The sequence below is a fragment of the Linepithema humile genome, chromosome 1 (assembly GCF_040581485.1).
Source record: "Linepithema humile isolate Giens D197 chromosome 1, Lhum_UNIL_v1.0, whole genome shotgun sequence".
In the NCBI taxonomy this organism is placed as follows: domain Eukaryota; kingdom Metazoa; phylum Arthropoda; class Insecta; order Hymenoptera; family Formicidae; genus Linepithema; species Linepithema humile.
The window spans coordinates 315,942-341,497 of record NC_090128.1 but is presented as its reverse complement, the minus strand read 5'-3'; the positions used below and the strand labels follow the sequence as shown (position 1 = coordinate 341,497).

Sequence of the window (25,556 nt, the reverse complement as noted above, 5' to 3'; positions counted from 1 at the left end):
TATATAAATAAGTGGTTTTTTAATCTATAGACATTAATTTAATTTGTACAGTTTACTTTTTTACACGTTATTTCTAGTGGATTTATAAAAGTTGATAATTTATTTCTCTTTTTCTTTTTTAACTTTTTTAACTGATATGTGTTAAATATTGTCAACAACACGATTATTGAACAAATATAGCGTAAATATCATATACTAGTGCTACATCATTATATGCCACTAGTAGCTCCCACTCATCGATAGTGGTCAATGAGCGTGGAAGGGGACTTTCAGAGAGTATGTAAAAGCAGCAGGTTCGAAGAGAAAACTGGCAATCTTTCTCGAGACTCCGTTTAACGTCTGTTTTCAAATTTCGAAATATAATTATTCAGTCATTTGATTCGTTTTATCGATAAGAAACGTAGCGTTAAATTGATACGTCAAGTGGAGTTTTAATTACGAGATCGACACTCGAGTGTTTCACAAGCAATTATTAAGATTTATGTGTCGATGAGGTATAAAATCTTAGATTGTCAAGGCAACTCTCCAACATTTTTACCCAGCGTCAGGTAAGTGACAAGAATTGTAAAAAAAAAGAAAAGGCAACACATTCTATAGCCTTTCAATTAATCGTCTTTTCTACAGAAAAATACGTACGCGCGCTGGTGCATTAGAGATCACGTTCATTTTGTCTGCTCGTCGAGTAGCATAGAACTTTCACTATTCAATAGTTAAATAATTTTCTGCAATCACATATTTGCTGTTTTAACCTTTGATATTTAATATCGGGATTTTGGTCAAAAATTTCAAAAATACCATGCTATGCAAAGTTTATCGTATTTCTCTAACCGTATTACAGCAATGTGCAGAAACCGTGTTGCAGAAATACGGTATTATAGTATCTAGATTATCTGAATATTTTATGTAAATATATACATGAAAATTTATTGGCATTCTCCACAGATTAGCGAAAAATCTTCAAACACGCAAAGGGAGTCGACGAGGCAACGCTGGCAATCGACTTGAATTATTAGTCCTGGTTCATTTGCATCACGTGCCATAGAGTATGTAATAAATCTAATGTTGCCATTTTTTTGTACTATATTTTAGAATATTGGATTAATAACTACTGTTTTTAAAAACATTAATTTCGTCAAAAAACAAGGCAAATTTTAGATAGCTGTAACATTGTAACAAATGTTATTACATTGTAACAACTGTATAAAGTATAGGAAAAAAGCATTTCGAAATTCTGAATCTCTATTTTCAAATGCTTTTTGCCGATTATAACTATTGTTTTTCTGTCAATTATTTAATGAAAAAAGTGCCTGACAAAATGTAAAATTTTCATAATATCATACATCTTAAAGCGTTTCAAAATAAAGATAAAATAGTATTTTAATTATCACCTTTTTTCGAGCTTGCATTGCGATTTTTTGTGCATTTAGAGAATACCACAACTTTACATTAATTTATTGAAGAGAAAAACACCTGACTTACAGGAAAAAGAACCGGTGACGTTAATTTCTGTGTAAAACAGGAAAGTAATGTAATAAAAATTGTTGGAATTTAGTTCTTATCGATTGATAAAAACCACTATAAAATTTGAACGAAATGACTTGTTAAAATAAACTCGACGATAGTTGATATTTTTTTTATCAAACTTCGTATATCAAAGAGTTAATATTAGAGTTTTATGTGACAAATCAAATGTATTAATTTCGCAACATTAAGAGAAATCAATAATTCTCTTTGCAGCAACTAAATTTCCAAATAATATTCAACAGCAAGTTTAACTATTGAACTTCGAACCGTTGCTCATCGTCAACGTAGATTGATCTTTAATCAGCTTTGATCGATTCAGCTGAAGGCTAGAATAAGAAGAGCAAAATTGTTCATCATTCAAGATTTATAGAAAAATGGTGTATACTAACATAAACGGATCCACAATTAAATTTCCTTATCAGGAAATTAAGTACGTATAATATTTATACTTGTTAACTAAAATTAAAAAATTACGGATTTTGTATAATCTGTGAATTAACTATAAAAAGTATGTTTATTAGAAAGTTATAGAACAAGATAGTACTGTGTAGTGTCACGATACTCTCTCTTATCATAGGAAAGACAAAAAAGAAGGCATGTCATCGGGACATCAACAGCAGCAATATTATCAACAGCAATTGTCAAAGAAAAATGACAAATCTAGCTGTTGGGGACCAATCTTCAAGAACAAAGAAAACTTCGTCAATATGCATATAGGCTGACTCATGACATTTTCCAATGAGACATACATATTTTCTATATAAATAAATCCATTATTTCAAACAAAACTAAAATGCTCGATTACACCCAGTTCTCAAAAATATAGTCAAGTCTAACATCTGGTGGGGTAAAGTACGAGGGAGAGAGACTCGCTACAACGGAGCCTTCCCTCGAGAACGAGTCGGTGTAGCGCGATGCAGTTAGTCGGAGCACGCAGATTCGTCCAGAAGTCTTCGAAAAAATAAGGAAGCTCGCGGAACATTACATTCTATCCGGACGTTTTATTTATTATTTATTTATTTATTTATTTTATTATTATTTATTTATTTATATTCTTAAAACGTGTCTCCAAAATGTGTTTACGAGCTGCCTCAATTGCTCCAAAAGTTTTCCTTTGTATTTTTGCGCTTTCCTCAATCGCTTCTTTCCACTTGTTTTATTTACGAAAGCAAAATTTCTCTTCTGTTTGAAAAGTGCATTCTGATTTTAAAAAATCGAAAAAGAAAGAACAAAGTATCATCATACACGTGCGAAACGCAGAAACCTCGGGAAGAGTCGATGGCCTGACGACATCCCTATTTTGAGGCTGAGATATACCGGTAAGCTTTTACATGTGACAATTCTTTATAGTTAATAGTAGAAATTTAATTAAAAAGTTACTAACTGACGTTATAAATTGACATTTAAGCGCGCAAATAGATAACAAAATCTTATTTGTTAAATCATTATTTTATCAGAAATTTGTAGACAAGAAAAAATAGATATAAAAAAAGTATTTAAACTTAAATTGTCTAAGAGGCATGAGAAACATAGTTAAACGGTTTTTCCACATCGATTGCGAAAACATATATATAAAAAAAGTGATTTACTTTGCAGTGAGATTAAGTACCATATTATAACAATGTGGTATATTTTAAGACATTGATCGATCGATTTCTCAAGATTGCGATTACTTATGTCAGAATGTGACGAATGTGATTCTCTATAAATTTATAAGATACTTTGTTTTTAAAAAACTGTGTTTGTTCACAAAATAATCTTTCTAATTGCTACATTATGTTTACAATTAAAAAATTGCAAAATTTTGATCACAAATTTGAATGTCCAAGAAATCCAAAATATATACGATCTTAACGTGAATTTAATTATTTTTTTATACAAATTATTTTTTATTATAGAGAATTTTTATTTCTTAACAATTAAGGATTTAAATAATTGTAGAATGTTGAGAGCAAAGTATGAATCTTTTATAATAATTAGTACCATATTTGGAGAGATATGGATCGGAAATAGAACTTCTTCCGGACAGAATAATTCTTTAAATCGACCAGAAACGTAGGTTCTTCCTTTCGCCTGGTTGATACGAATGCTCGTTGTATTCATAGGTTTATAACATCGTCGCGCTGCTATTTTTGTCAGCATGCAACAGTCACTCGTCAAGGCGGGACATAGCTACCTTCTCGCGTGCAGCCGGAAAGTCCTGCACACGCGTTGGCATTTCGTTTTCGGTGATGTGCTCTCGCGTGCTCGATCATTTTTTACATTTACACCTTTGTCTGAAAAATTGCACATGGTTTTTATAAAATTTTAAACCTATTAGAAAGTCATTATAAAACTATTATAAAATTTCGTTGTGATCGTTACGCAAGAAAATACTATTCATCAAATTATTGTTAATATTGTTTTCATTTAATGACAACTATAATCATAACTTCTGTATCTTTATATCAAAATATATATTTTACACGTCATACGTCTTAATAATATAGTATGCAATTTATTGTAAGAATACCTATGTAAGTCTCGAACATGAAGAATATAAATCAATCGTCAATTCTTGTTTGTTTGAAGCTAGAAATATAGTTCGCGAGTAATGTCGACAGTAGTTTCGGATATGTATCCCTGTCAGTTCCCAGGATCATCAGATGCATAAACCATATGGTAATAGGATTTATTGTTAGTGTTCTGTACGAGATTTCCCGACTTCTCACTGCTTTCGTATCAACGTGGTAGTAGGGTGGCACGTGCGCACCCGGCTGTGAAGAAAAGAAAATTAGAACGAAGCGTCGCAAGGGTCTCTTATAGGAGGAAGTCAAGTTTGTTCAACTCAAATCGTCGAGATACAACTTTACCTTTCCCGACTTGAAATATTTTAAATTGGCAAATTTAAGCCAAGATGTATTGCAAGTTAGTTGCAAGATTATTCACTTTTTTCGTGACTTTCGGAAATTATATCACCTTGAAGACTTCTAATTTTTATTTTTTTTTAATGTTTAATTTCAACATTGAAATATTTATTAATATTAAACAAAAACCCATATTGAAATTCGCAAAATTAACGAAACTATGCTGATTTGCATTGGTATTGCAAAGCATCAAGCTTTGAATTTTACAATAGAAGCTTATATTTAAAATTTCCTCAATGTTATGTACATGATTACATGATAGGCAATAATAAAATAATATATATTTTTTTATATAATGTAACTCACATACATATGCACGCGTGCACGTTCAACAAAAATTTTTTGAATATCTATTTCTGCAGATATTACGAGTACTCGATATATACATATAATACATATTCATGATGTGAATAATCAATAACATATAACACTTGTTCTTTTTTATTGCGCACTGACGTTCATTTCAACAGATACATTATGTGAAAACTCGTTGACAGAATCTGAAAACGGATGCTAACATATCCTGTCGGTGCTATCCCACGTTACTCTTCACTCTTTCAATGTTGCTATGAGATCGCGCACATTATTTCATTCTGTGACTTAATTACTTTAATTCGCTTTATAAAAGTTTACGGCTTAATTTTAATATAAATACACTTGCTTAATGTATATTGATTACAATTTAAAAAGAAAACTAAAATAAACAATGATCTGTCAAATTTTTTAAATAAACAATCGGACACAGAATCATTTTTTATTTAAAGTACTTATATCTATGATCCTCTGGAAGCACAAAGACGTAACTACCGTTCAGGACAAAACCACACATCTATATAGACAAAAAACATACATATAAATAAAATCTATTTAGAACAAATATTATACAATTAATTTTTAACTTTTCTTAAGGATTCTATGTATATATTCACAATTGTAATACCATCTAAGAACAAAAAAGTCCTGAAAATGCAAACGAGTATCGTTCTTACATTATTACAAATTTAATGTATTTATTACAAAGAGCTGCTCCTTTATCGTAATTGTTAATACTTATAATGCGTAAAACGTAATTTTTCTCGATGATTATATCCCACAAGAATGACGGCGTCTATCGGTACGTCGAGACGATGGCGGTCGCACCTCCCGAAATAACTCCTGCATCTTGAACTCAAGGAGAAATCGCATATAGTGACAAAAAGTTAGTTACCATGTAAGGCTGTAAAAATAAAAAATTTATATAAATTATTTTATCGCATGATGTATGCCGCTACTTTGTTCTTTACGTCTATATAGATGCAAAATCTCATTGCACAAACAAATTCTGTTGCAATATAAATTCGATAGCTCATTACTTACAATATTTCTTTCTTTCATTTGTGAGATATTTCAGTTCTTTTTCGGTAATTTTAGTGTTTCAATTTTGTCTTCGAAAGTAATTTCCTCGGAAAAGGTGAGAGATAGAGACCTTTCTTTCCGGTCTCATTCAACAGGGCTTTTTAAGACCTTTCGAACGAGACCTATGTTTGCCCACCTAAAAAGGTCTTGAAAAAAACAAAATTCTTCATGCTACTCTAGAATTATAAAAAAAAAGAAACGAAGCTGTGCGTTAGAATTTAATTAGAATATAAAAGAGAAAAAAAGAGCAAATTAAATAGAAACCAAACTTTCGACTTACATATAGCTCATAATTATATCTTGCATTTTAGTTTGTTGCCGAGTGTACTATAAAAGAAGAGCATTGTAATTGAAATAGGAAAACATGAAATCGAGAGAATCCATCGTATACACACCAGTGTCCCTTGGATCTGACACTGATGATGAAGACACATTAGTCAATGCAGAAATCTACAAAAAAGGTGAGTTGAATAAAAATTGGATAAAAGATTTTTAGAGTGTGTATTTTTTAGCAAGAAGACAAATATTGTGTCAATACAATTAAACAATGCATGAGTGCTTAGTGAAACACTTTTTGTCACTTACGCTAACGTAAGTTTGTTCATTTTACACCACAATCTTTAAATTGTTATTTTTGTTGAAGTAGCCATAATATATTGTATAATAATTATTGTTGATAAACAAAAATAAAGAAAAAAACAATAATTGTTTTAAAAAGACGATGGTTCGTTACATCTATTTGTTTATTGTTAGTGGCTCGATCTCGAGAGCCTTGAAAATCTTTCGTGATTAATGGGAGTGAATTATATAAAGAGAGCATTACAATTTCAAAAGCGCAAATAAGCGTTTGTTCTACAAGCATTTGACAAAATGCGAACATGCAAGTCGCATATCCACAACGTACCAGCACGCTATTTAATAATTGAAGCCGTAAATAGACTGCGTACCCCCGAAAAAAATAAGTATCGACTAAACTACTCGAGGATCATACTCGGACTGTCGTTCATACTGCAAGTTCACCGATAACGAGCTCTTCCTTCCAGTCTATCCTAATGCCTACAATCAGCAGGCATTAGACGAAAAACGGTCGACATGCGTGTTAAATCGATGCAAATCATTTTCAGGATCATCCTACTGCATGACGTAAGCCCATATTGCTGCGATAATTAAGCAAATCTATTGAACCTCAAATAAAAAATCTTATCTTACGCGTCGCGTACTCCTCAGACATTGCACCTTCTGATTACACGTGCTCCAGTTTATGCAGCACGGCCTCTTCGAAGAGAGCGTTTTCGAAATGAGGCCAAAAATGAATCGATGATTCTATCATCTGAAAGAACGAAGCGTTTTACTGACGAGAAATGATAACATGATACCCGAAAAATAGCAAAAGATAGTAGAAAATAAAGGAAAATATTTTAATTAGAATAAAATATTCAGATGTTTGTTGATAAATGCGGAAATTAAAATAAAACAAATCCTGTCCTAATACTACTGGTCAGAAAATAATGAACTCTATAGGCGTAAGCACGTATAAAACTTCTGAAAGTAAAAGATTCTGACTCTTATAGTAGTCTTGAACAGCCCGCAGATGCGCATGCGTTTCTTTAGTGAGGATGAAAGGAACGTTGTGAGGGAGAGAGAGATTGAGAACGGATTGAAAGGAAAAGAAAGAAAAAGAAAGATGAACGGAGATAGAGAGCGCTCGTCGTGAAAGAACGACTATGAGGATCAGTCGACTTGTTAGACGACCACCAGCCGATTAAGCCAGTCAACCGGTCGACCGATCTGCCGACCAAATCAACCAATTCAGGCATCATGCAAATGACCATTGCACTGCGTTGCGTTGCGCGCCGCCGCGTTTCGTCCACCAGATACTGCACTCGACCGGCAGCTTAGCAATCGGTAGCAGTCAGTACGCTGTGAATTTTTGTGCATATATGTTTGTGTATTTTATATTTTATCATGAAAAAAATGATCACTGTGCGGAATGTGTCGCAAATTTCGACGAGATTGTATGATTTTACTATTCACCGTCATACATGTGCTCCATAGTTAGCCAATGAGTTTATCAAGTGCGCGCGTTTCATTGCCGATTCCTTGCACCTTCATATTAATCGTGCTACTGCACGCATTATTCTCGCGTTATTCGCTTAGTGAATATGTGTGATATGATTAAAGTGGGTTTTTGTACCGTACCGAAGGTATAGAAGGATCTTTATTAGATGAATGAATGAAGAATGTATCTATACGTGAAAAAGAGTGAGAAAGAGACATTTTCATAGCAGAGAATAGTGTGAAAGAGAAACAGAGAGAAAGTGTAAGAGAGAAGAAGGAAATGGCTCCCCCCGACAGACCGCCTCGCCCTGGCTCCGGTCTCAGCCTCTCTGTACTCGGTGAGTTTATGTTTGAGATTGAGTCCATTGCTTTCTTTCTTCACAAGGTTCTCATTCGCAATTTAAAGGGGATTGGATTTGTCATTAAAGTCAAATTTTCGAGCACACTGATAAGTGTGCACAAACAGGTTGGATTTATTTAGCATTTAAAGAACGATATGGATTACAATATATTTTATATTCCAAGAGTCTTAAATTGCATAATTTAGGTTTCAAATCTTTCGCATCGCGCGCATTTTTGGTTACATAAATAACTTATGATAATTTTGACAAAATAAAAATTGAGATAGAGAGACAGACAAGTATATACATGTAGTTTACGATCCAGTCGCCGCGGGAATGCTATCGCGTGTATCATATTGATTCCTCGGCGCTTAGATCGAGTGTTATCATGCGTTTATTATCAAAGACGCGATTAAATTCCACGCAAAGCTTCTTCAAACATGCCACACTGTGGAACTGATAACGATATTACGAAAAAACGGATGAATCAACGCTTTTTACATCAAGAGAGTGGGTTACGAGATGTTAAGATATTAGCCAAAGCATAAAAATTTTATAGATTGTTTTCAATATTTCAATATTTCTAACAGAGCATATTTAGTTGTTTTCATGTCCTTCAATAAGAGCTGCATATGCAGAAACGTCGAGTCTCGTTCGATTTAATAATAGGTTATCGAGCGTCTAGCTCTCTCCTTTAGAGGAATAACAGTAATCTCCAACACTAAACTGAATGCCGTGAGTTTCGTTCTGGTGTAGAGTGCGAATCAAAGGTAGGGAACATTGCTGTACGTTCTAAAGGCGTGTGGGATGGTTGACGCTACAGAGTGGAACAAGCAATTTCCGTTTTGAAGTGTACACGTATGTATCTGGGTTTGCTGGATTGCTGGTTCTTATGGAATGCATTTTTTCCAAAACAAACATCACATTTATGAATCAGGTTGACATTGGTTTGGCTTCGAAAAAACAACCAACAATGCATAAAATTGATGACTTCTGCATATTAATTAGTCTGCAGATTCAAACACGCGATCTAAGAGAGCGCATAGCAATCTGTACAATCAGAAATCTATAAGCTTAAAAAATCATATATGCAATAATTGATATTATTTAATACAAAAAATTTATCGATATTTTTAAGTATGAACTATTAATTTATTGAATAAAAAATTTTTATCCTTGTTTCAAAAATCTACAAAATAAAATGTTAAAAAATATCCCAAGTAGCAAGTAATCGTCTGACGTTTTTTTTGCCGTTATAATTGATTATTATGACGACAAAAATACGCCAGATGACGATCATTTGCTACTTGGAATTGCTAAAGTTGAAAGTAAATAGAATGTAATGTATCGAACGAAATAATTGAACGGACATGTATTCAAACTCTTCCTTAATGTACTGGATGTTATATTCACTAATATTCCACGACAACCTGCAATCCATCGTTGTGAAACGTACACACCTGTAGCATGCACCTTGCCCTGGATACAGCAGAAAGTCTAACTTTCTCTGTCATTTGCATATTTAAATGATGCATGTTTATCTCATATTGAACTTTAATTATTCTAATATATTTATTTAACACACAAGATACAAATTATATATATATATATATATATAATAATTTATGTGTGTGTGTAAATTAATACGAAAAGTCCTATGAATATCATGTTGTCTTTAAATTCTTTGCGTAATTAAAGAAATAAACGTTTTACATTCTATGTCTATATAACGTTTATGTTTTGTTTATTATTTAGGAAATGTATCTGAAATATTGTTACTTGGTTCAGATATATTCCATATTGTGAGCCACCATCATATCAATAAGTAGGTCAGTTGAATGGCTCTTTTAAGAGGTGTGTCTCGCGAAAAAAACAGCACAGCTGCAAAAAAATGACTTCAATTTGCTACAGCTTGAATATGAATTGTTCTTATAATTATACATTATTCTGCACTTTGTATAAAGTGAATTCATACATGTTTTTGTAATATACATATTTTAACATTTTTTAATTATTCAATTTTAAATAAAACAATTGGTCGCTCTATATGTACACAAGATTGACAATATAATTTGATACACATAAAAAACTTATCCGCTTTTAAAAGATCTTACGAGTATTCATCATTCTTTACAAAATATTCTAACATGTGTACGTACAATCCACGATCCGTAAATGATTGTAACACGTGAGTAATGAGTGCACGAAAGAGCGAGACGGTGACTGGTAATCTTACAAGGACAAGACAAAAAGTTTCCGGAAAACCATTATTTTATAAAATATATTTATTATAAAAATTACATTTGTAGATTATTTTTCTACATAGTCACACTCTATTTTTCAACATATTTCCTCAAACGCTGGGGCAACTTTTAGATTTGTAAAATAATTGTGTAAATAATTTTTTTCTTGATGAATAATTTGATTGTGCATCGTAACTTTCACATCATTATCATTATGAAATTTTTTCTTTGTAAGCCTTCTTTTAGTGAATCAAAAGCAGGATAATCCAACGATTGTGCGTAGTTGGAACTGCGGAAAATAAGATGAAATGCGCAACGAGACTTTACGTGAGTCGACGAGTTGAGAAGAATTGAGATTATCGGATCTTACAATTAGACTTCTCATAAAAATTATTATATTCTTGCACAGTATGACGAGTTCAAAATTTTTAATTTACAAAATAAAAGAGCTTGAAAATAACTATTTTTTTGTGCTGCTTAATTTTTTGTTTTTGTAAAGTGGAGGCTAGCTGGACAGAGATATTAGTATCTATCGGCGTGTAATCAATGTGAATGTAATGATGAAAATTGAACAAAGACACTGTAATAAAGATGCTTTTGAATCATTAAAATGTTTTTGCGAAGAAAATGATAACGATGTACGAGTTTAGAGTGGAAGTGAAGGTCTTCACGACGCGGCACCGAACTCAAGTGCGTTGACCTCGCTTACGGTAACCCAGGTTGCAGAGTTGCACCTGCCTCACGCGGAGTTACTGGTATAAAGGATCGCGCAATTTCCTCCTTTTCCTCTCTCTTTCCATTTTCCTATGAAGCCGCGCTCCACAGAGAAATAAATTCTTATTATTAGTTAATCCATATTATCAGAAGTTAATTTTTAACATCTGATTTACTCCTCGTACTTTGTATTTACCTTTTGTTATTTTGATACCTAGCGCGCGCGCGCGCGCACTCTCTCTCTCTCTCTCTCTCTCTCTCTCTCTCAAGAGAGAGAGATTCTAATTAAATTGCGCGACAACTCTGAATTGATAAATTGTATATAATTTCAAGATTATTAATTAAAGTAAGCATGAAATAGCTGTTTGTTTTTTACAGACTTGGCGCAGATACAAGCATTGGTCGAATCGACTGGGATGCTGGGCGGATCTACGTGCCCGTCCTGCGAGATGCCGTTTGATAAAGGCAAGAAACGTCGCCTGATCGACTCCTGCGGCCATGAGCGTTGCTACTCCTGTCTATTCTGCAATGAGGCTTGTCCGCTCTGTCTGCGCGACTATGATTTTAACGGCGATGACGGGCTGAAAGAACTATCTTTAAGAGACGAGTGTGCTGCTTTCGCGACTTCACTGTCCGTCTTCGCGCCCACGGACGGTTGGCTCGGTGAGTCATCGACGGTGAATTCTCTCTGCGGCAGCCCTAGACCACGCATTAAAATCACTACGAGGGCGAATTTGCCATCGCGAGTTATGCACGTAAGTCTATTGCTGCGATGATGAAAAGAAGAAATTACATGACAAATTCTTTGCTTTTCTTTTGTCTTTTCCTCTAGTTTTGTCTCGAAATAACATTATTACAATTAAATTGAAACTCGAGCAAAAGATTCGAAAAGATTGCTCAATTTTGAGCGTCTGAAAAGTGTTTTCTCTACTAACATAATACATTTAGCTTCGTTTCTTATATGAAACGACATGCTCTAAATATTTATAATAATTGTTAAGAGTATTCTCTCATTTGCTGTATTTCTAATTAACTAAAAATACAATTAAAGAAAAAATAATTATTTATGAAGGAAGAAAAAGCATGGAATGCTACAGAAAAATGCGAATTTCTCGTTATTATCTTTTTATTTATTACACTGATCGCACAAATAATCAATCTTCTTCATCGTTTATTATTTTGTTTTCAGCAGCGAGGTGAAGAAGATAATCTTTCGTTGGCAGCGATGGTGAAGAATTTGAAAACCAAATTTCCATCACTTCCAGATCCATCTATCTCTCAAGATCAGCAGAAACTTGAAATGACGCAAAGTACGTCAATCAGACAAACAATTCTCGGCAAAGTGCAAATCGTTGTTTTTTTCCATTTTCTAGAATTCGATTTAAGGTCTCAAAAAATAATTATTTTTGCTAAAAGACTGCTCTATCAATTAAAAACTGTTATATAAATTCTATTTCCTACAAATAATAATAAGCATTACCGATGAATATTTCAATAACCAGTGAAAATGTATAAAAAAATAAAAGAAAAACCAGTGCTTTCTTGGACTTGATGATAGTTAATTGTCAGAACGATGTTACAGGTTGTCCAACACCGCCGAATCAACGAAGAAGATTCTTTCTCAACTCAAAAATGCTCAGAAGTTCGCTTGCTGCTCAGAGATCTTCGAGACGTACAGCATCTTCACCCGAACCGACTGCGAATGACAATCCTTCTGCATTATCAGGTATACATTTTTCATTTCAAATTAGCTATGAATCTTCAAATGTCACTTTCGTTTTCAAAAAGCCAAATTTATCATCGATTCAAATCGCGTCGAATACCTTTATAACGTCAAGCACCTACACAGTTTGGATGACCTCATCCTGGGAAGGAAAAGCGAAATGGCCTGGCGTTGTCCTAGGAAAAATCAAATCCTTATGGAGTAGCAGTCAAGGCACGGCTAATGACGGGCTGAATCAGCTGATCGGTTCGTCGAATAAAGTTGCAGGCAGGAAGACTTTTTAGAATCTGACGTGTATTGTCATTGAGACATGTTCAACATGCTAGAGTTTGCGAATGTATGTGGAAGAATCTCAAGAGTTGTCACGCGCAAATCTGAATTTGTGTCTGTCGACACGGAACATTCGCACCCTTTTTCTAATGCGAAGATTTGCCTTTCAATAATATTTCTCGTGACATCTCTTTTTAAGAGCATGATACGCACACTTTGTGTTCAATCGTACATTAAGGCGTCGAAAGAAAATATTACATTGAAGCAAAATCTTAGGAAATATCTTTGAAACATCAAGATGCAAAAATTTGTATGAAAATTTAGATTTTACAAAATTGTTATGTATTGCAAAAAGTTTGGAAAAATTTTCGAAAATGCACTATTATTAAGTATTTAAAAAATCACACAAGTTTTAGTTGAAATATCCATCTTCCGTTTCGATGCTATTCTCTCAGAATCATGTTAATTTTATTTCAAAAGGATTTCAATCACTTAATGTGCGATGTAGTACTTATATGTCTTTTATTTTGATCTACACTGCAACATGTTAAAAGCTTATTAAAATTGTTGAAAGATAATTGACTGCATTTCCTAGTAGAGTGTGATTTTCTTTCTGTACGTTGGTTCTTAAGTACATAGCACGAAGCATTTTCGTGAATTTGATTTGGTTGTTTTTATATCGCTATATCATACCAGTATTCATAATCAATTTTTCGACTTATCTCCATAGACGACGAGGGCGGTTGCGTGAAACCACTATCTTCGAAAACTAAGAAGTCGTCGCAGTCGGATTTGTACATGAAATTGGGCTTATTATTGGGATCCGGTCGAGCGAACGCGAATGCGGAACCGGACACATGTTCCTCACAAGCTCCGATACAAGGACATGACAGCTCCGCGGCCTCGTTCAGTAGTTTAACCAGTTTTGAAGCGCAAATGTTGACGTCAACGAATACAAGCCCGGTGTCGACGTTGACGGGTACGTCGAGCGAAGCGGACGCCGCGCTACGATGTCCTGTCAAGCCGAAAATCAAGGCCAAAAGTAAAGCCAAATCTAGAGACTGCGACAGTACTAGCAGTGTGGCATCGGTATCCACGTCCACTTCGATGTCCATGTCCATGTCCGTGTCCGTCTCTGGTCTATCAAACGGCAGCTCCAGTCCACTTACGCCCAGGAGACATTCCGTTAACACAACCCAAGCAGGCCAGACCAATGATTTCGGCCAGTTGAAAAACAGACGATCTTGCGTCCGGAGATCAGCAAGAACCGGCAACGTCAAAGGATCAATCGATGCCAAACGTAATTTTTATACTTGAATTCAATACTTTCAATCTTAGAGACTGAGCAATCTTGATAGATTTTTCACGAAGATTAATTTATTCTTTATTTGGAACACGCTGTATGTAAAACAAGAATAATAAGATAATAAAGTTTCATATTGATTTCAGTGCGTTTTGTTCATGCGACGCAGTTAACTCTGAAGCCGTTGTTTTTCGAGGTGCCATTATTGGAAGAGGACCCACTCTTCGCGGGACGACAATGGTTGTTGCACGAATTAGAATGCATGATCAACGGCTCCAGCCCTGGCATCCTGATCTCTGGATCGCCGGGCACAGGAAAAACCGCGCTTATTTTACAATTAGTAGAACATAGTTGCTTCGGAAGAAGAAGAGAACAGTTGAAACCCTTGGAAGTGAACGAAGAATGCAACGAGAAGGAGAAACAGGGCAATAACGCGACCCTGCAAGCAAACATTCGATATACTAACGAAAAGGTGTTTATGGAATTAGTGTTTTTTCTAATGCTTTTTATTTTTTATATTTATTACACTACTCCACAAAAAATAAGAAACACTTTTCAGACGCCTTAAAATCGGCGGAGTTGCACGACTTTAAATTAACATTAACGTAAAAAATGCAGGTTTAGTTTCAAAGTTGCGTAACTTGGCCAAAAAAAATCGTAGCCAAATTTTAAAACGAGCATTTTCTAGATAAAATGTTGTAGGTAGTATTTGACATTTGTCATAAATTTTTCGAGAACATTTTTTTTATCAAACTACAGAATGTTGAAAGTCTAAAAGTGTTATCTATTTTTTATGGAATAATGTAATCTGTATAACAATAATATTATATAAAATATAATATATAATAATTTTCTCTTTTTTATCGTACAATTAGTAAGATGATACACTAGTCGGATATATCACATTGCAGATTCGCGAATTAGCATCGCACGTAGTGGCTTATCACTTTTGCCAAGCAGACAATAACAGTACCTGTTTGGTGCCGGATTTAATTCACTCGCTAGCAGCGCAACTCTGCCAAGCTCCTCAATTGATCTCATATAGGGAATATCTTCTGTCCGAGCCTCATCTTCAGGGCTCGTTATCGCAAAGAGAATGCACCGTCGATCCGGATCTTGCACTCTCGAGAGGCATCATCGAACCACTTTTAACTTTGAAGAAAGCTAATAGACTTCCAGCTTCGAATATGGTAAATAAACGAAATGGCTGTATAACATTAGCTGAAAGTTCTCAAAATTTAAAAACAAAGTATTTCTCATCTCTTATAAAAAACTGAGAAATCAAACAATTAAAATTGTATTGTATAATATTAAATGTTAATACTCTATGCCTATGTTTTGCACAGATATTTAAAATAAATAATTATATAATATATAAATTTCTTTTAGCGGTTTTGTCAATGTTTTAACATGTGATTCATCTTTAAGTTTACAATATTGTTGATTCATTGAAATAAGTTTTACACTTGATAAAATGTCACGTTACGTTATGTTACATTGTGTGGAGATGTATACTTATTATGTTTTAGGTGTTTTACTCGACATACTTTGTTTTCAGGTAATATTAATCGATGCCATCTGTGAAGCGGAGTATCACAGGCCGGACAAAGGTGATACTATAGCTTCTTTATTGACAAGGCATGCATCTAACATTCCCGATTGGTTAAAGATCGTTTGCACGGTCAGAACACAATTGTTGAACTGCGCGAAGCAACTACCATACATGAGGATCTCATTAGATAAGATTGCAAACGATGCGATTGGAAGTAGTATCACGAAGGACTTGTCCGATTATATTGGTTATAGAATCGCACAGAGTCCTTCCATACAAGCGAATATAAGTGCATCAATAAACGGCAAGATGGAATCATCATGCAACGCGAATCAAACAAGATTCGCTTCGCACTTACTCACGCTAGCCAGAGGTAGTTTTCTTTTTGCCAAGCTGACGCTTGATTTTATCGAAAGCGGGCATTTAGTCGCTAAATCTACGAGTTACAATGTACGTGCAAGTATATCTTCCAATATACATATAATTGAATGAAATATAAACACAACTAACTCCCTTAAGTGTTAATGACGTAAATATGGATAATTTAAAAAGCGACTTTCTGAAAAAGTTTCACATAAAATCTCTTGATCCAAATTTCAATTGCTATATTGGGATATATCATGATTTCTCGGAATTTCAAAACTTTTACTACAAATTTAAATTGAGCAGTTCTAAAAAACCGCGAATACACATTCGAATACGTAAATTTAATTAGATTTTTTTACAGAAATTATTTTTGTGAAAATAGCGTTTTCATTTTTCAACACTTAAGGGATTAAGTTACTATTACTTCAATGTTACAAAAAGACACTGAAAAGTGAAATTTAATATTTTATTTATTAGGTATTACCAGTCTCTCTCGCGCAGATCTTTCTGCTGCATTTTAATCTGAGGTTTCCTACTGCAGCTTCATTTGACAAAGTGCAACCTCTTCTGGCTGTTTGTCTAGCAGCTCTGTATCCATTGACTCTACTCGAAATCTTTTATTCTGTAAATTCTCTAATAACTGACAATTTTATTTCGTGGGAAGACTTTTTACAGAGATTTAAGGCAAGTATATTATTGAAAGATTGCTCATTTTTACCATGATATCTTGGTTTCATAATTATGCGTATCTTTGGATTTTATATATATATAATAATATGTATATATTTACATGTAATTATATCCGTATCATTTAACGCGCTACTCTTTTTTCATCAGATGCTCTCTGGTTTTCTTGTAAAACGCTTGGACAATACGTACATGTTCTTCCATCCATCGTTCAGGGAATGGTTGATCAGAAGGGACGAGGGGGAATCAACCAAATTCCTATGTGACTATAGACTCGGACATGCGGCAATAGCGTTTCGATTATCCCGTGTTGAAGTGCCATTGGACGGTGACAAAGTCTTGGAACTCGGTCACCACGTATTAAAGGCACATGTTTATAGAAACGCAGCTCCGTGCTGGCCTTCGCGTGATTTACAGGTAAGTCTTTATTTTTTCTTTCTCTATTTTATTTGTTATTTAATACAATAAGCGTATGGCAGCAAATTGATATATAAATATATAAATACGGCAAGAATTTAAGCAAACTGTATTCGTCTTTAGGCTATTTGGCTGACTTTGTCGTCCGAATGCATCTCCTCGGCGTTGTGCATGCTTCGGAACATTTACAGCCCAAACGTAAAGGTATCGCGATTGCTTCTGCTGGCAGGTGCATCTCCGAATCACATTACCGAATATCTCGGTAACGCACCGATCCTATGTATGTACGCGTACGAAGGTTGCGTCGAAATGGTGTCCCTCCTTCTGGAATTTGGTGCCGATGTCGAACTGACTAATAGCCAAGGTTGTACCGCGCTTTCGCTGGCAGCTACCCGTGGGCATTGCGACGTTGTCAGAAGGTACAATTATACATGTTTTATCTTAAATAAGTATATGCAATATTTCAGAATTGAATAAATATACAAAAAGATTCAAGATTCTGAAATAATCAAGTCCTCATTTAAATTACCAAATGGGAGGTATATCGTGTCATATGCGTGAAAATAATGCAATTGCTTACTGTGATATATTCCACAGATTGGTTGCCGCTGGAGCGTCATTAGGGCACGCGGATATGGCCGGCCAGTGTCCTTTGGTGCATGCGGCAAGGCACGGAAGATTATCCGTGGTTGGCTATCTTCTCGCTTGTGATTGGATTGTGCCAGCCGATGAAAGCAAAATGGAGAATGGCACCACGGAAATAGACCGAGAGGAAGCCGCTCAACAAGCCGTTGTCGGAGCTGCGTCGCAAGGCCACGAAGATGTCGTAGAGTATCTTCTAGATATGGCCGAGGTGATTGTGGATCACCCTGACACATTGACAGGCGAAACCGCTCTAACAATCGCTGCTGCAAACGGCTCAACCGCGACGGTTTCCGCACTTTTGGCCCGCGGTGCTAATCCCACAATTGTAAACGCGAAAGGCCTTTCTCCTCTCATGCTCGCCGCCAGAGAAGGACACTGGGGTACCGCCGAAAGGCTTTTGCAAGGTTTATTTCAAGATTTTATTTATTAGAAAAAACTTTATGCACAAAAAAATAATCAAAGTGCAAAATGTCGTACTGAAAACATCGCTATTGGTACATTTGATTAAAATTACAAGTCTAAAAGTCACGCGGTCGTGTAAAGCTCAAGTTTCATTAGCGCATTGATAGATCCACTATCAATCTGTACTCACAATCAAAAATTTCGATCACAGAGAGACCGGCTTTACAATTGTAGAATCATTTCACAGGAAATCTATCCACCAGTACGGATACAATGTTGGACGAAGCTATATCGCTTTTAGAACAACGCGATTTTGCTAATCGTACTGCGTTAATGATGGCCGCTTCCGAAGGTCACATTAATCTGGTGGAACTATTCCTTGATAAAGGATCAATCATAGAAACGAAAGATAAGGAAGGACTCACTGCTCTCTGTTGGGCTTGCATTCGAGGACGCCTAGCTGCTGTACAAATATTACTCGACCGCGGCGCCGATGTCAATACGAATGACAATACTGGGAGAACTCCTTTGGATTTAGCAGCATTCCAGGTGGATGTTTCTTTCGACCTACATACACTATTTCTGTCGTTTGTCATGTTGTCAGTATTTGTAATCTAATATTCATAAAAACTACACATAGGGTAATCCAAAATTGGTACAACTATTACTTGAGAAGGGAGCCGCGGTGGAACATGTCGATCTTCACGGCATGCGACCTCTTGACAGAGCTGTCGGGTGTCGCAATATACCAGTGGTTCAATGCTTCTTGCGTCGTGGTGCTAAATTAGGTCCCGCTACATGGACCATGGCGGCAGGAAAACCCGACGTTTTAATAATCCTGCTAAATAAACTGTTGGAAGACGGCAATGTTTTGTATCGAAAGAACAGATTAAAGGAAGCGTCGCATCGATACGTGTATGCTCTCAGGAAGTTCCCAGTTTCACCGGAAGAAGATTGCCAAAACCAGGAACAAAGTCACATAATACTGCAACTTCATACTCTTACGCAGCTTCGGATGAATTTTCTTCTAAATCTCAGCCGATGCAAGCGCAAGATGAACGTTAGTAATTCAGTCTTTTCGATTCACGTAGCTTATATATAATACTAAATGTCTACATTAATTCTTTAAGTATTAATGACGCATATACATGTGCATATATACTTTGAAGACCATAACACATGATACATGTGTATCATTTAAAAAAAAAGGTGTTTTTTAACTGTCGACGTTCACGATTTAGAATCAAAATTTTCATGGCAGACTGAAATTCAACACTCTAAAAAAATATGAAATATACACTCTTTAGATAAATTTAATTATTTTTTTCATAGAAGCATTTTTTACAATAAACATTTTTATTGCTTAAAAGTTAAAAGAATCACAAATATCTATGTTATTTTCACATCGATAAATATAAAACATGGTTCTTTAACAGGAATATAACGAAGCCATCGAACTTGCTGACAAAGCTCTCAGTATTCGACCCATGTCTTACGAAGCGTTTTATGCTAGAGCCAAAGCGCACGTCAATTTGGGTTTGTTTAAAGACGCTCTATCGGATGTTCAGGAAGCTCTGCAAAATGCACCAATTCACAATAGACAAGATCGTAAAGTACTTACGACTTTGAAGGATGAGATTCTCTCTCGGATCGATGATGCCGGAACAAGTAAAGGACACGATGATTGCATCGTTACATCTCGTCTACGGGCGTCAGTGGATACTCTTACAGAACTGTAACAATATCTAGTTAAAATACTCGAATAAATTAGGGCAAATCGATACAAACATAGTAACAATAATAACGACGATGATAATTTACGATTTTATTAATGCGTGATATAATTTAAGGCTGGATTCAAAAAACGGCCAAATAAATTTTATTCCAATTTAAACCTCTCTGTAAAAATTTACATATCTCACACTTTGTGCCTTATCGAATATTGAAAATTGAGTGATAAAAATTCGTCGAACAATAAAAAAATTATTATATCCTTGTATTTTAAGTACATCTCTAACACAATTACGCTTTTTGAGACGGATAACGCGCAGCTTTTACATATATTTTATATTTTTGAATAACTTATTATATAGATTTATGTATCTATTTCCTAGCGTTGTAGGAAAATTCAACGCGAGAGATTAATTCGATCAAATTTATATCCTATTATATAGCTCAAGATTTAATTTTTTACTCAAGATAAACTTGAGAATATAATTGTTGAACAATTTGTACGGATTTGTATTAACGCGAACACTCACAACTCGCTTTTAAAATTATCGATGCTTTACAATATTTTGACAAGTATATCATCTATACTATATTTAATTTATGAAATGCGATTATACTTTAAAATCAATTTTAAACAAAAATTTATAGTTAATGCTATTAGCTATATTGTTTCCAATTATCCTACGAGTTATATCGCACCCTCACAAGAAGAGTGACACATGTCGAAATTTTTCGAATTTCGTATTATGTGCGGATTGTGTTCTAAATATATCGGCCTTCAATCAGGAACAATTTTATATTTTTGACTTTTGTCACTTTTCTTGCAGGGATGCGATATGTACTTGAAAATTCTTTTTTTAGTATTTTTATACCTGTCTGTACGTATCTTGCCGATTAAAAATATTTTTGGAGCAATAAAAATATATTAGGTGTTCTAATAAAAATGGACAATCTCTCAATAATGTGTAGATCAGATAATAATAATTCCATAAGTTCTCGTATAAAATTTGTTCTTACAATGCACTTTTGAAATATCCGTCTTTAAAGTGAGAGTTCAAGAGCATTTTTTTAAAATAACTTTCGTATCGTTTGGTAGAGTTTAATAATCTTTAAGATATATTTTTTTATATAACATCCTCTAAAATCTTATAGTTGAGTCTCCACACGGTTGATCACTTTTATCCATGCTACCATTTTTTCTCTTGCACTACTCTTTCATTAATTCGGATTTACGTAGCTATGTTAGTATGAAAAAAAAGGAAAGACATGACAGTGGCAAGATGAGAATTAGTGAGAAAACAACAAGAGAAGAAGTGGTAAACTTATTGAAAGTATAGAGGTAAATCGTGTTGAGATTTATTTGTATTAATCATTTTTAACAAAAGCATGACAGTTTATTTGTCGCGCATTATTCAGTAAAATTCACCGATCGAATTGTTAAAAAAATCATTCGCTCTGTTATATTAGAGAAACAAATTATAATATATTAATCGACATTGGTCAATTATTATAATGCAGGATATTCAGTAACCATTGTCAATATTGCTGGTCAATATTGACCAAAAAATTGCTTATTTAGACATAATTCTAAATGCACGGAAAATATTTGACGCATGCTGTTCCGCGCACATAGCGCATCTTTGATTTGATTGATAAATCTTTGACGCTACCGCTTCTTTTTGTACATTTTATCTAATTTTTATCTAACGTCTGATAAACAAACAAAACAAAAAAAAAAGTAGAAAAATAAAAAATGTATTTGCATTTCTTTGTTATTATAATTAAACCATTTAAAATTACGGTAAGTACACTTCACTCAAGTATATGTATATATATGTATATCACGTGTTTATAATGTACAAATCATGTTTTTGAAGTAAAGAACTTAACGTCATACATATACTCGTGTAATTGAAACATCAGAGAACAACGTATAAGCTGATAAATTGAATGCACACCTAATAAGCTTGCTTGAATGCACTTAATTAATATTTAATACAAAGAAAAATACATTTCTTTACATATACAGAGTAAAAAATAACTTATCCAATTGTACGTCGAATATTTTTTTGTCACTTGTACAATGTCAATATCTTTCATATTATTTTATATAGTAGATGATTTTCGTTCTTACATTTATTATATCTCTTTGAAAGACAAACATATATTTTCTACATAAATAAATGGGCAATCAGGTGAAAGTTAAACATGATTATTTCTTCAGTTGAAGAAGTTTATGCCTTATATACAAAAATTGTGCATATTATCCTAATTAAAAAATTATTGATTTAAGTTTTTGCAAGATTTATAATAAGTGATATTATGTTTTATCCATGTTGCACAATTGTAATATTAACATATTAACATATTTTTATATCAAACTTGATTATATTCGTTTACTTCACTAAACTAGACAAATATAAAAAAATTCATTCTTGTCCAAGAAATTTTCAATAAATTATGCAACAAAAAAATTGTATCATACAATAAATGTAAATAATATTTACATGGACTGTAAATAAATTGTGTACGTGGTTTTATATACATCAAATTATTACTCATTAACATGTTCATCAACAAACTCACAAAATTAATTAAAAATTATAATTGAAAATAATAATACCTATATTATATTTACAAAAAGAACATAAGATTAATAATAAAAAATTAATAGAAAAAATCAATTATTAGAGAAAAACTTTTATCCAGGCCTTTTATCGGAAAACTTGTTCATAAAAAATGCAATGTAAAGTGAAAGTTTCATAGTAAGGATATATATAGTTGCTGTGAACATATTGTTAAAATTCTAGTTAAAATTATTAATCACAATATTGTCATTCTAATATTGGGGATAATAAAAGTAAATAAATTTCAAAGTTGATAGTCAAAATATCTGCAGACTCCTAACAAATGTTAGAAAAATTCAAGCCGCTACAAGTAGCGAAAGTTTGAGTGCGCATGCTGCTCGAACAACGTGGCCTCAAATATTTTTATCATCAAAGTATCCTGATGAATATTAGTGAGCCTTGCTGTAAGTATCTTTATTTTGGTAGCCTTGAACGTATCCGGACGTGTCTGCCATATCTTTGCGACCCGCTATGCCTTTACCTTTCCCGGTTTCGTCGAAACGTTGCTTGTGCGAACCAGTGTATTTACTAACATCGGTTAGTCTGTCAACCGTCGACGCCGCCTTCCCTACCTGCAAATTTTATTAAATAAAAATTAGTGCAAGCAATTGCATTGCAAATCGTTAATTCATATTATACTTTAACCAATCGCATGATTCACGCAAAAATGTATGCCTGCTGCCGGCGACCTTAGCATAACTTTAGCACGACTTTTGCGTCGTGTTACATTAATAAAATATTTACGTTTAATCATACATTATCTTATATTATACGCTTTGTTGATCACTTTTATTTTTGATACAATAATGTAATATAAAATATCAACTTAGGGATAAATGTATATGTATTTGATACGTACTCCACTTGCGCCACCGGTAAATCCAGGTGGTCCACAGTTAGCCATTTTCTTTTTTATTTCCGTCAATTCTACTTTCTTACTTTTGGCCAATTCGTCGAGAAACGCTTTGTACTGTTCAACACCAAGTTTCATGGATCTACCATTGACAAAAAGATGTTAACAAAAAGATGTTGAAATAAATAATTAATTAAGTATAATTATTATATTAAATTAATAATATTTAATCTGAATAATATATTATATTAATTTATATTTGGATTTCTTTTTTCTTAATGCAGCTCCTAAGTAAGCAATAAACGGCTACTTTAAAGATCTTGAGAAATTGGATTTCGGAAAAGTAATATCAAAAAGAAAAATACAGTCTTTTATTACAAGATTGCTTTTCAAATGATTCTTGTAGTTATATTAATCATAATCTGATGACAGGATAACAGTAAAATGTGAATATAATAAATATATTTCATAAAAGACATACTTGTGCTTTTTGAAGTAAATTCCCGTATCAGTGGTGGTAATCTTCTTTCCGTCGATCACTTTTGCTTGCTTCATCCATTTGTCACTTTGGCTTAAGGTAATCAGTTTACCATCGCTTTTTAGATCACCGAATTTGGAGAACGCTTTAAAGCTTGTTAAAAAGCTACCGGATTCGTTACCACCGGGACTACTTGATGTCGAATTTGTTGAATTATCGTCGATCTTTAAATTTGTTGCTTCATTCGTGACTGATGCTATTGCGGCGTCATTGACAGCCTTATTTTCTTCTGTATCAATATCATTCTTCTCCGCTTGCATTGTGATTACTAAAAAGAAAGCTTATCATATATTCGATTGTATTTAACGTAAACGGATTCTATAATATAAGAGAGCATTTTCGAGGACAAATTATTATTATAATATTAGAACGCACACATAAGAAAGGTAATCGGCTCGAGTATACTTATTTATTATTTTTCCCTATGATGTTAGTACTTGCGAAATTTTATGTCACTACGTTATTAGACGCCAAGAGTTCCACAATTACTTATATAAAGCATATATATATGTTTATAAACTTTCACGCAAATTACCCAAAGTTTTCGTAAATATAAATAAAAAATTTAATTTTGCTAACGTTTCTTTTTTTATAAAAATTATCAATAGTATTACAGTATGTGATTTTCCATAAAAACTAATACAAACATAAAAATTTAATCACTTTGAAACTAATCAAAGACTCTGTGTCTAGATTTCCTCCAAGGTACAGAATAAATAATAAAACAGTTTATAAAATTAATGATTTTGTTAATGTTTTAATATATGACCTATATATTCTTAATAGCTACCATGATCAGATGTTGAACTCAGAAACGCGTCCTTTATAGCTCCATCCAAACTGTGTAACGAATATCTTTTATTCGGATTATTTTTATCACAAATCCCTATGTATATTATATATATTATATATATTTTGCAATTCGATCAAATAATCGACTCACCGAGCTTGTTAGCTACTAGGGTAGAATTAACGATGACGACCCGTCAGGTTTAATGTTTCTAGGTCAGTATGCGCGTAGCATTAATTCCAGCGTGATGAGACGACGGCAGTGATAATGACGTTCGCACAATGCCGAGTTCGAAGAGGATGTTTACGCGCGTATCACAATTTCGCTTATTTTTATACTGCGCACTTCACAGATCCGAGAGTGAACGTATGCAACGCAAACTGCGTTGCGATGCGTTACGTTGCGTTGCGTTTCAGGAGAGAATTCGTGCGCGTCGCGACGTAGCCAGACGCGCATGTATTCTATCGATCT

At 33.8% G+C, this 25,556-nt stretch overlaps 2 protein-coding genes across 12 annotated transcripts; one reads left to right on the top strand and one right to left on the bottom strand.

Moving 5' to 3' along the window:
- Positions 1-1,737: 1,737 nt before the first annotated feature.
- Positions 1,738-20,545, top strand: rols (rolling pebbles). 9 transcript variants are annotated; one of them, XM_012370638.2, is made up of 19 exons: positions 1,738-1,954; positions 2,102-2,843; positions 5,528-5,628; positions 6,137-6,286; positions 11,560-11,936; positions 12,371-12,491; positions 12,764-12,907; positions 13,031-13,171; positions 13,905-14,474; positions 14,624-14,949; positions 15,389-15,667; positions 16,036-16,479; positions 16,873-17,079; positions 17,233-17,499; positions 17,623-17,918; positions 18,097-18,548; positions 18,794-19,095; positions 19,187-19,606; positions 19,983-20,545. In XM_012370638.2, exons 4-19 carry the CDS (start codon positions 6,190-6,192, stop codon positions 20,283-20,285), a joined length of 4,746 nt encoding a protein of 1,581 aa, XP_012226061.1. In that variant the 5' UTR covers positions 1,738-1,954; positions 2,102-2,843; positions 5,528-5,628; positions 6,137-6,189; the 3' UTR covers positions 20,286-20,545. The 9 variants fall into 9 exon arrangements, with proteins under 9 accessions (XP_012226061.1, XP_067204316.1, XP_012226064.1 ...); XM_067348215.1 differs by lacking the exon at positions 5,528-5,628 and having other exon boundaries at positions 12,374-12,491; XM_012370641.2 differs by lacking the exon at positions 5,528-5,628.
- LOC136996846 (tubulin polymerization-promoting protein homolog) lies at positions 19,842-25,524 on the bottom strand. Of its 3 annotated transcripts, none has more exons than XM_012370647.2 (5): positions 25,239-25,524; positions 25,086-25,135; positions 24,239-24,563; positions 23,764-23,899; positions 19,842-23,476 (listed from the first exon to the last, which is right to left on the bottom strand). In XM_012370647.2, the coding sequence occupies exons 3-5, from the start codon at positions 24,553-24,555 to the stop codon at positions 23,294-23,296; spliced, it is 636 nt and encodes a 211-aa protein (XP_012226070.1). In that variant the 5' UTR covers positions 24,556-24,563; positions 25,086-25,135; positions 25,239-25,524; the 3' UTR covers positions 19,842-23,293. The 3 variants fall into 3 exon arrangements, with proteins under 3 accessions (XP_012226070.1, XP_012226072.1, XP_012226069.1); XM_012370649.2 differs by lacking the exon at positions 25,086-25,135 and having other exon boundaries at positions 19,842-20,279; positions 23,386-23,476; positions 25,239-25,519; XM_012370646.2 differs by lacking the exon at positions 25,086-25,135 and having other exon boundaries at positions 25,239-25,522.
- Between the last annotated feature and the right edge of the window lie 32 nt (positions 25,525-25,556).